The 12784-nt window shown below is 29.2% G+C and overlaps 1 protein-coding gene across 1 annotated transcript in view; it reads right to left on the bottom strand.

Moving 5' to 3' along the window:
* The window catches only part of LOC132713091 (A disintegrin and metalloproteinase with thrombospondin motifs 1-like), an 81863-nt gene extending 78604 nt beyond the window's left edge, over window positions 1-3259 (bottom strand). Inside the window, exon 1 of the mRNA XM_060695557.1 lies at window positions 3130-3259. Within this exon, the coding sequence (XP_060551540.1) occupies window positions 3130-3198 (69 nt within the window). The 5' untranslated portion in view covers window positions 3199-3259. The remainder of the gene's footprint in view (window positions 1-3129) is intronic.
* Between the last annotated feature and the right edge of the window lie 9525 nt (window positions 3260-12784).

Below are 12784 nucleotides of genomic sequence, written 5' to 3'. Positions count from 1 at the left end.
ATTTTAAGTATTGAAAAAAAAAACATCAGTAAATATAGCTTACATAAAAGCACCAGCAGCAACCGTAGCGATAACAGCAATAAAAAGCATAGAGAAACAACAACTTAAACAACAACTAACCACCTCTACAAGAAAGAGTAACAACCAGCAGGAGCAGCAGCAGCAGGAGCAGCAGCAGCAGCAGCAGCAGCAGCAGCAGCAATAACAACAACAAAAGTCATACATATCAAAGTCTTGTTTAAAATAAAAATTGAAGATTTTGAATTGAATATCATTTATATAGTTGCCTGCTTTATCGTAAAACGGGATTTATGTTTACGCATTTTAAGGCGGCTTTTGTAAAAAAAAAATAAAAAAAATTAACAAAGCAACTCAAAGCACACATAAACAATGAAATAGCAAACTACAATTGGTAATAAACTGACGTCATTTCTCAAGATATTCGGAAAAAAGGAACAATCAAATTGATATGGTTCGTTTACATAATGCGTGCCTACTCTAATAGGATAATATTATATCAAAAGGTGTCGGTCGCCTCTCTGCACATAGTAAGTTTATTCTCCAAATTGGGATCAACTTGTCATGTTATGTAAGGTATGTCTTTCTGTAAGTCAAGCGCGAAGTATTACAGTTTGTACTGCATGCACTCACTGTGTACTAAAGTTTATTATGTAGAACTTTAACCAATACGTTAACAGTTTGAATAGTTTCATCGTATTACGAACTGATTTAATAATAGCAATTGTTCTTAGATTCAGTGTTTTTTAAAACTCTAGAAAATATACACACATGTGCACATTTCAAATTGTTTGCTTTGAATACACATGTATACCTTTCATTAACCTGTACCCCATAGAATCTAAGAATCAAATAAATATATGTTAACTTATCTATAATGAGTCAATTTCAATATAGACCTTTTTGCGATGCGGTCCGTTGAAAGAAAAATCGACCGGAAGTAGTATATCCCCGCACATGCGCAATCTGCGTAGAGAAAAAAGCAAAGTCTAACATAGAAATATAGAAGAAGTTCATAGACAATTCCGATTTAGTTTTAGGTAAAAGGTAGAAAATTATATGAAATAGCTTTAAACAAAAATAGAAAAGATTCCTTTATAGCTTTGTTGCCAAGATTGCCATAAAAAGGCACGGAAAAGGAAAATGTTTAAGAATTTCCCTTACGGTCACGGACTTGACATTGAGATTTATTTTAAGAAAATCTGAAATCATATCTTTTATTCAAATGGGAGTCAACTAAAATGATGTTGAAATAGTTCATAAAAAAAGATAAAAGAACTTTTATAACATATGAATCGAGGTTAATTAGCATTCTGAAAATAGTCAAAAGGTCCGGTGATAATGCATTTTTAGTGTTCAGTTTACCTGATTTTATCCTTTATTTGACTGTGATGCAAAATAGATAATTTCTAAGTCACATAAATATTTTTTAAATAGTTTTTCAAAATCTTTAAGGAAATTGAAATAACATTTATTTTTTTCGGTTCATCGTAACACATGTTGATATTTTTTAATGAATGTCACACTAATTGTCACTTCACAAATCAATAAACATTGATGAGATCGGTATATATAAATGTTACTTAAATTACGATTTTCATTATTGTACGTGATTAACTATGTCATGGTTCTAAAACGTCCCGGTTGAATGATTATTATACACTATCTAGTTGGAAACAAACAAACACGGTCGCGTGTCAGTCTGTTTGACACTTGCCGCCTTGCCAATCCAAAAGAAGTGTACAATACACATTGTGTAATATTATGTAATACAGGGGTAATAAAATTTTATCTTTAACACCCTGCTGTTTTAATTTAAATTACGGATGAAAAAGTCGTCTGATGATACCTTTAACAGACGTCTTTTGTATGCGCCTTTTGACCATTGGATTATTAGTCCTGCATATTTATTATATCTGTTATAAATATCAATTGACGTTTTAAGTACTTACCGCTTTAAGTCACCCCAAAATTACTGTTTTCTGGTCGATATAACATGGAATCACGACTATTAAAGCCTTAAAGTATCTCATACAGTGTGCGCTTTTGCCCTACGCAGAAAGCGCATGCGTGAAATGCAACATTGGTTGCTCTGGAAGAATCGTATTGTAAAAAGTTGTATAGAAAATAACAAAAATTTACAATTTCCAACTGAAGTGATTTTAAAAAATTTTCTGAATAAAAATTAAAATAAATAAAAATTTACGAATGAAATGATTTTGTACATTATAGCAAATCATAAAGTAACTGTTTCAAATTCAAAATCAGTAAAACGGCAACAAATGCAACAGCTTAAATAGAGAAATCTACACCAACTGAAGAATCAAACTTAAATATATTTTACGCTTATCGAAAGAAGTAAATATTAAGCATTTGTAAAAAGGAAATATTATTATGCAAATAATATTCATCTTATTTAAAAAAATGGTGTTATTAAACGGATTATTTCTCTCCGATATTAAAGTGAATTGTTGCATAATAATAAAAGTATGATATACCGTAGATAATTATGTCTAAAGTTTTTCGTATCATACAAACTACGAAGGAATTATATTTGGATGCTGTTCGTAAGTATTAAATACATAATCCAATATCCAAAAAAATAAAATATATAGCAGCAGATGATAAAAATTTCTATAATAAGATATTACTATTCATCATGTAAATTTTCATACTAAATCACTTAGAATTCTACCAATGTTTTTGTTCATTTTGTATTGTAAGATCATCCAAATGATACATTTCAATTGTTTTTATCAATATTTGTATTTTTATATTGAAAATATACCCATTATAAACCAGTTCATTTAATGTTTAAACAAGGTGTATTTCCAAACAATGTTAGATTTATTATCATCAATACATGATGCTTAATTAAAGTATGAGTTGTAAAATGAATTCAAACATAGTGTGTATTTCATGCATACTTTTGAATAAAAGAGATTTCATCCAGTTTCTTTTTTACTGTACTACATTGTTATAACTATCTGTACCCGAGCTCATTTTTTATAGTATTATAAAACTAAAATGTAACATTACCATACATTTTTACACTATTTATATACATATACTGCTTAAAAAACTGATTTAATAAAAAAAATTGACGGTTACCTGTAGGATGACCGTAGAGGCAACGATGCTTGTAAATAATTTTAATAAATGTATGTTGTTGCCTGCCATATGAGTCAGCTTACACTATTCTATAATCCAATAAAAAGTGTATGCATTCACATCATTTGCATAATACATACAATCTTATTGTGTCAGTTTTCCATTGTTTTTCAAAATAGCTACACTCCAATTTGTTTAAAACAAAGTTAACACTGAAACTTTACACTGTAAAATGTACATCTAATTTGATACAGATGTTAAATTGTTGCCAGTTTATAGCAGTACATTAAATTACGCCTTTTGAGTAAACTGGATACGGTCGTTGAAATAAGAAACCAATGTAGTATAAGGACTGCTATTGAACAACTAAATTTGACATCATTGTTTTATTATTTTGAAAAGTACAACCTAATTGTTTCCTTTGCCGACAGAGTATTTTGTTACACATATTTCTGAATAAAGTTTAGTTTTTGTTTCAATTTGAAACGCAAAGTAATGTGAACGATAAAAAAATCGCAAAAGTGGTGTTATAACTTTTTAAACAATAATAAAAGTACATTGTAACATCCATATTGTTTTGATAACTTACGATTATTTGCGACCACCGTTTACTAATTTTATCATATTTTTGTATTATTTTATTTTTACAAAAAAATGTATCAAACATAAAAATTATGCTCTAATATTTTTCTAATTAAACGGTTTAGTAAAAATTAATTAGCAGATGGATTGATATGATGTTTCATAAATTACAAATTTCATGATAAAATCTTGACATTGACAATGCTTATAGTTAACAGTATCTATGACTTTGAACACGTTGGGAGGCGAACATTTTTTCAGCTGATATACACGTATAAAAGATAATCAAAATAGTGTCTGGATTGTACGACTACGCGACCTCGTCTTCATATGCTTCTGTCAAAAGGATCTTAGATCTCTTTTGTCAAAAAATATTGTATCTTTTATGGCGATACTTTAACTAATTGTTCTCGTAATCAGCAGCTTAATTATGATTTAAAATGTTTCAAATGACTGACTGACACCGATTGTTTAAGATACAGTAGGTTATTAGATATATTGTTACAGTTAAAAAGTAATGACAATAAGTTGTTACACTGTGCTATATCTTGACACTTTAGAACCAAAATACTTAATCTAGGCCACGTAATGACCTACAAAATGACTACAAAGACAAAGGATATAATTATAAGCTCTTATAAAAATTCTTTCTAACATATACAAGTGTGCATGTCCGCTAAAGATTACAGGGAAAGTTTTGCTGAAAAATATTCAATTTTGCTTGTATCTTTATAGCGGTAGAAAAACACTATTTCGGACTTTAACAATATTAATCTCGTATCAATCTAAAAAACAACAAAAATGTCACATATATTTCCTTGTCATTTTTGAAAAATATTAATGCAGTATTTATCAAAGATATTTGTATTGAAATATTTATTCTGAATGCCACTTTTTATTATGAATGGCAGTTATTCTTTTGTATATATACATTATTTACAATCTAATCCTCATAATTAAAATTACAATTTAGTTGTTGGAAATGAGACAGTGCCATTTCACTAAAACACTATGAATACGAAAATTTATTCAGTTTTTAACATGTTTATACAATGTTTATAGCCTATAAAAATCAAAGTGGCGGCGAGACAAGTAATCTCTGGATTGCTGAAAACGTGGGTTCAACCCTGTCAGGGGGAAGCCGTTGTTTCCTTGTGCCAGACATTTACATTCATTGGTTAGTTCCATCAACGGATTCGAGAGTGTTTCAATAAACTTATAGCTTCTAACATAATCGGACTGAAATAAATTTGTATAAACTAAATTGTAATTAATGGCGTGGTTAAAGACACTTACCAGAAAAAAGTAACACAAACAAATATTACCTACGTAAAAATGATACTTAAGGAATGTAAAGAAATCGTGACCAATATTTTTATTATTTTGATATGTGTGCGTTTTATTGAATAAAGGTAGCAAATAATGGTAATGGTAATATGTAGATATAAGTTCAGTCAGTTAATACATTTGTTATTGTTTACAGACTGTTATCAGAAAGTAAGCATGTACATGTAAAAATATATTTAATATATGTATGCTTATGCTATTTAACGCCAACACATTCTTTATGTCATGTTGTGTTAAATGTAATTATATTTTCGTAAATTCTAATATTATGTTTGATATACTAGCGTTGAAACGTTACAAAATGATAAAAAATGAATAAATAAATAAATAAATAAATGAACAAATAAAGAGAGACAGAAAGGAGAATTTGTTATCTGAAATGTGATTTTCCTTGAAGTGTTAAATCAATGAAATTATTTCCGCTAAATATAATCTTAGGACAGAAGCTGACCCAGGATTTTACAAAAGTGAGCCGCACAATTTCGAGAAGGGGTAACAACAATCCTAAACGTGGTTTGATATTTTAGTATCTTGCCTAACATGTTATTGTTTTTACACTAGTTTCTGGTTGAATTTCTCTAAAAAAACAAAACGACAAAAACGTAAATTGGTATTATAATCTCAGAGAGTTTCGACATTGGTCCTATTATGTCTCATTATTCTGAACATTTACACAAAATAATTTTAGCACTGTACCATTTCACCATAGTGACGTCAAACAAATATAGTTCCAAAGAGAAATTTAGTAAACTGTTTCTTTTAAGTGACACTAACAACAAATAAAGACTTTTCACGCATATAAAGAGTATCAGACAGTTATGAAATATATTTTTGCAAAGTTTTATCAATACATATTCATTGATAAGGCATAGTCTTTGCATTTATTTATCAATAGTGTCAATACATTATGACAATAGAGAAGGTAGAAACATTGGCATTGCCCTTCAATTTCTTAAACAAATTTGAGGAGACCTTTGAAATTCAAATAGATAAGTATTTTAAATCAAATATAGTTATCGTTTATAGAAAAAAATCTAACAAGACATACAATTTTCATTTGAAATGATTATGTAAGTAGGATATAAAACTTAAGCTTCACTTTAACATACTTTCATGATTAGTTTCCTTTTAATGTATTGTACATTGTATTAAATACAAAAAACACATTCATTGCACAGTAAGAATGGTATACTGTTTGCTGATGTGATACAATTTGTTGATATAGATGTGCCACGTCTTTTGTTAAAATTTGCAACGTCAAAGTATTTTGTCAAAGGCTGTTTAAACAATCAATAATGTTACATGTTTCCATTCAGTTATAAATGCTCTAAAACAAATATACCTTGCAGACATTACTGATCTTTAACGTTTTTAAATGACTGTCTAGGTTTATTTACACTAATTTTTTAAACAAATTGATATGAAGTTTTCATTTCACTTTCAATTTCATGATTTTTTAAGTGAGAATTTTACAAAAAAAGACTTTCATTTATGGTTCTACGTTTTTGGTCATTGTTTCGATCTACCATTTAATCATTTAATAGTTCTACCGTTGTGTCATCTATCGTCTACCTTTAGATCTTCTATTGTTTAACCATCAGAGCATTTATTCATTTTACCTTAAACTCCTTTTAGGGAATTTTGTCGTTCTTCCTTTGAGTTTTTTTTATAGTTTTACATTTATATCATTGTATTTTAACTGTATAACTATAACTTGTTATGTATATAATTGTATGTTGAATAAAATACAAGACAAATGTATATGGTATGTTTAAAATATTTAAAGACACGCACACATAGCAAATTTATTTCAAATTAGATTATCTTGTACCAATATGGAATCATTCAGTTTTAATTTGATATTTACAAGGAAATTTTAGTAAATTCACAAGCACGTTTTCTCTGTCAAAAGTGTCACTTTCTACAATGACATGATATAATTTACATTTTTATGGTTTCAAGAAAAGGGCGTAATAAATTTAATCCGATCGTCAAACATAACATTTAATTCTCTGAAAACATTAAAAATATCTATCCGCCCGATTTAAATTTCAAACTTAAAAGATATTAATTATAAAGAAGCTCAATTGAGTAAGTTGAATTGATGGTTACAATTGATGTGCGTGTCATGAAATAAGATTCTGGTATAAAATTTGAAAAAGAGCACCATCCTGATTTAAACTCTAATGCAATTTATAGATAAACATCTAAGCGAAGTAAGTACAGTTTACATTTCGCTTTTCACTGCATAAATCTGAGTACACAATGATATTAAACATTTTATTTTTAAATCTTAACGTAAATTTGATACATAGAGGATATTGAATGAGTGTAGTTTAATACTAAATTTATTGAACGAGTTGAATAAAATCATATTATGCGAGCCTCTGGCGAGCATAATATTGTTTTCTTCAACGAGTGCAATAAATTTAGTATTGAATCTACACGAATATGATATTCTATTTATCATATATATAAAATAAAAACAGTAAACTGTTAAAATGAGTATTTTTTTCAATGACGCTCCTATTGTGTAACGCTAACATTAGCGCGATTTAACGCTATGTTTATATATAGCGCAAATGACGTCACGTCAAAGTGTTATTACACTAGTGTAATATCGTTTTTATTAAATGGCTTTATTACACTCCTTTGCCGCGGTTTATGTGATAAATAACTTTATTACATAATAAGACGTTCTTAAACTTAAATGATGTCATTTTCTATATCTTGTTATCTTGTTGCATATACCATTGTTGTACTACGTCATTGCCAAAGGTCATGTTTATTTAAATGATAGGCAGTGATGACCTTTTTCAGATCAAATTTCTTTTATGTGATATTCCTTTGAAGAAATTAATTGCATTCAGCAATAGTTATTTTTCAAACTGTTTTGTGTCTGAATGAATATTGGTTAATTAATCAAACACTGTTGTTTATTTGGTAGATGCTCTTTTATATGAAAAATAAACATTATTTTGCTGTTTTTTATATTTACCGAAATGATTTGATCCTTAATAATGGCATGCCTTTTAATTAAATTAATAATGTTAACCCGTATGTCAGCTCTAAGATGACGCTATCTATTGACATAGTCTTAGGTGAACTTAATCAAAATCAGCAAAAAATATTAATACATGTAGTGTTTACATTATCTGTAACATTGTATTTAATTCAACCAATCTTTGTATAACCAAAACCGATTGGTACACGTGATGCGATTAGGTTTTAGATTTTCAAACTCATATATTGTAATTCAAATTGATAAGTTGTACTTATAATACATTGTTGCTGCAAATATAATATTTAAGTTTACTTTTTCAGTTTTAGATGAAAACCAAGTTGTAAAAAGCGTAGATGGTCTTAATTACGCTAACGGGTAAATGATTAGATGCTTTTGGACGTAAAAACGTTTTATCATTTTATGATCTGTTCCGTTCAACATAGGTTCAACAAACTTTATCCTTTCAACAGATGCTATTTAATTAAACATCTTACATAATTTATTTTCTTTTCTCAACAGAAAACTGCATTAAACCTTTCATTATTAAGTTCATCTCAAAAGCAAGTATTTACCTAACGTTTGTGACACCAATGATATTGAACCAGTCATTTGTTCAATACGGTAATATTTGTATCTTTTATAATAAAAATAAGAACATGCTTTTTAACTTTTTAAACTTATGTTTATTGTACCTTACTGTATCATACTTCGTCACCACAGGTAGCACGAAAGAAGTAAAAAGCCATTTTCACGTACTTGTTTTTTAGGTTTCTACAAATATCAAGTACCTGCTGTCATTAGATCATTTGTGTTAAATGTGACGCATATTATAAAATCGATTGTTACAGATACATTAAAGACACTTTCAAATATTGATACAAAGAATAGTCTCAGTCGTACAGCATTCAAACCCGTAATTACGAAAATCTAATTTCATATTGCAGATGGTCTTAAACGTAAAGACGTGAAATATGGAAATGATACTTTATGTGCTTACAGTTAGTCTTTACAAAAGTCGATTATGCGATATTAATGTGGTTAAATATATCATTTCATACAAAGTACAGTTGTTTGATTATAAATAATTAAGAATTCAGCGATTGGTCATTTACATAAACATAACTGTTTTGCAGTTTGTTGAAAATAATTGATTGTTTTCAATTGCAGGAACGAAGGATGCGTGGGTGGTTTGGATTTTGGCATTAAATTATGCGGTTTGACCGGTACATAGTATTCATCACTGTTCGAAAACTTGCGCATACAAAATCGATACATAAAACAATTTCAATTGTCTGTTATATAAGCGCATAATGCCACATTTACGTAAAGGGCTAGAAAGGATAAGCTAGAGCTACAGTCTCGACTGTTACGGCTTTATCCAGGCAACTGTTCTTTACTCCCTGATTGTTTATGTTCTAATTTTGTAGACTTTGAAAAAAAGATAATGGTTCGGGAATATAACCCGCTTCCAACGATTCAAATTCAAATGATAGAAGCAATGTCGAAAGTCAACAAAATATAATAAAGAGCATGGTAGTGCGTTTGCCAAATGACTGAAAATAAGCCGCGAGCAGACCATAATTAATTCGCCACATGAGCAACGCTAACAATATAGACGCGCAATCAAACGCTTAGCGTGTTGCTTGAACGACGCATTAAGATATACCTGCACAAGTGTCGTTTGCTTTTAAACAGCGGATAGCTCATGGCGAGTATGTAAATTATCTATCCTGTGAAAATGCTCTTTTAAAAGGACGGAGCATTGAAAAATAGACAGACGCATTCTTTTCATTTTTCTTCCATTTACACTGCTTGTCATCTAAATAAAATATAAGTTTGTGATCAATTATAAGGTGCCAATGTGACTTGACTTCACGAGAGTATGACAAGCAATTCGTTAAAGGCATGTATTGAAACTATCATCGTGTGCGTCCATTTTAAATGACCTTAACGGATAGGTGGCTTTGGATTTGGCTTCTGAAAAGTATATTGTAATAACTGGTGGCAAGGTAATTAGCCAGAATTTAGTTATAACAAAAATATTACTAGTAACGGTACTTGAATGTTGTCCTGCTTTGATGACCATCAATATCTGGGGTAAAAAATAAGTAACAATAATTTTAATTTTATGGCCGAAATGAAGTGGCGGTTCACATACAAGAATAATATACACTTTTATCTTAACTAGGGTTACTAATGGGCAATATACTGGCGCTTACGCTTAAATATTTTAAAATGATATCATATTAAAAGCAAAACACGTCAGATGTTCTCGTAACAAATATTGCGACGATTTCAGAAAACAAGTCCCAGCAAAAAAAACCCCCACACTTTTACAGTTACAACTTTAAAAATAAGGGCATCTTGTTGACTTATCTTATGTAGACGGTAGTACACCATGAGCTATAATGGTTAAGATTTGATTGAATCAGTTGATTATCATTATTTTAATTTTTATTTTTATCACAATTTAACTACACATAAGCACGTGACGTGTTTATTTTTCACTTGCTGATTTACAAAATAGTCCTTTTTAAACCGAGCTAATATGTTTCTTGTGGTGTAATTAATTGATTTATTGAAAGTAGTTAAATTGAAAGTAAATAATAACTATAGTTCAAGTGCTTCAATGAATAAATAAATGCAACTTATTCTAAATTTAGAAAAATCCAAAAGCCTAAAAAATGAAATTTGAATTTCTTACATAAATTAGCTTAGCCACCTTAAACAGAACATAGTGCAATATGCAAATGATATGGAAACGAAAATTAAAAAATATACTTTTAAAATTGAAATTGTATTGTTTTGTGCTTTTCTTAGCTCGAGTGCAGTGAATAGCATTTTTAACTACAAAAAGTTGGGCAAAAATCTAAAGCCCTTTAAGTTCTATGTAAATCCATTGCATGCAAAAGAGCAATTAGTATGTATATGCAACATGTCTATTTCAATTAAAAACTTCCCAAAGGTATCTAAATTGTTGACATTTATATATAGTTTATATGGAAGCCTGAAAGTTAAAAGTTATTTTCAGAAACAAATCCGACACTGTAACACATGTGTAATGAAAGTGTATTTTTGTTGAAACCTCCAAAAAACAACAACACATATTTGAAAAAATATACATTCCTTCGGAGGAACAAAAATACGAGGGTGCTTAACAAACAGTCAAACATTTACAAGTTGGTTTTATTAGTTAAAAGGGAAAATAATTCAGTGCTAAACTTTTTCCATTCCTTTTACAAATTCTAGATATTATCTTAATTTTGTATACTTGACAGGTTTGATTTGATATCATCTTTGCCTGTCATAAAAGGTGTTATAATATTGGCTGTAAAGGTCTAGTCCAGTGATTTATTTGCAGCTGTGAATGGCGAACATTTAATTGCAGATAATCATAGTCTTCTCGATTAAACATATCAAACATAAGATCTAGATTATAAAAATGATAAAACATTGATCTGAAAACCACGATGTAGGTATTACGACGAATGGATTCTTACAACATAATCAAATTACAAATATTGAACCGCTTGTGGCTGAGGTGTTGCCACAAAGGGTTGAAGCTTTAGAATTGCAGCCATCCTGCGTGATAGTAAGTGGCGACAAAATGGGTTTGAATCCTTAGAGTCTATGCATATGAGTCTTAGTTTGGACCTATAGTGTTTGTTACACCCGAGGTTAGCCTCAATTTTCGCGCCCTAAGACCTAAAGTGTAATGGTGCGCCGTAAAACCAGACCAAACAAAAGAAAACAAGCAATTCAGTGATATGAGATCATGAAATTTACTTCTAAATAAGTGGCTTCTATTGCGTTTGGCCTTGTTATTTAATAAACTACACAACTAGAGTTGCACGTTTAGCACTGTATTACAATCAAAACAATTGATTTACTTCTTGCATTTTACATCTCATTTGAGGTAAGAATTTTGACTAATTGAGTCATTATGTTAGATACATTTAAATAAACACAATTATTTATATCCAAAACTGTCAGAATGAAGATTTTTTCAGCAAATATTTTTTATCTCGCCTTTCAATTCTTCGTCATATTTAATACATCATTGTTGGATATAATATCATAGTCTATAAGAGTAGATTGTTAATTGTAAATATTTGTGCATACATGTTCTATTCATGCAAGAAATAGTTAAGAGCGCCGCAGAATAGTATACAAATTCTTTATATTGATTGTTCTCTATTAATTATAAAGAAGAAGTACCTTTGCATTTTTTAAACTCTTATTATTTTGACATTATGTTTCTCAATAATTTATAATATGTTTACCAGTTAATTAATTTCCTAACATTAAGGCAAACTTTTAAATTTTCATATCATTTATACTACAATGATCTAATTGGAATTATTTGCATCTTTATAAAAGGATGTCATGTCCATGAAAGTTGATTTTCTTTTTTTAACATTTGTGTATACAAATGCTACTCATGCTAGAAGTATTATAATTAAACAATAGTTATAAAATTGTAAAAGTTTCTAGTATTCCAAATTCGAAGTCCTATTTTAACAGTATGTTTTTTCTGAATATCTCAGATGCCTACCAGTTTTATTGCCTGAAACTCAGGCATCAAAAATAAAACATAACATGAAATAAATCGATCAGATATGAATTACATATCTTATTAACTAGTAGACATGTCCTTTTACCATATAAAGTTATGTTTATTGTACTTGTGTGTATCACATTTTGTCACCACAGGTAGCATCA

Source organism: Ruditapes philippinarum, unplaced genomic scaffold (genome assembly GCF_026571515.1).
Source record: "Ruditapes philippinarum isolate M1 unplaced genomic scaffold, ASM2657151v2 ctg31_1_1_1_1, whole genome shotgun sequence".
NCBI lineage: Eukaryota > Metazoa > Mollusca > Bivalvia > Venerida > Veneridae > Ruditapes > Ruditapes philippinarum.
This window is presented reverse-complemented; position numbering and strand designations above follow the sequence as displayed.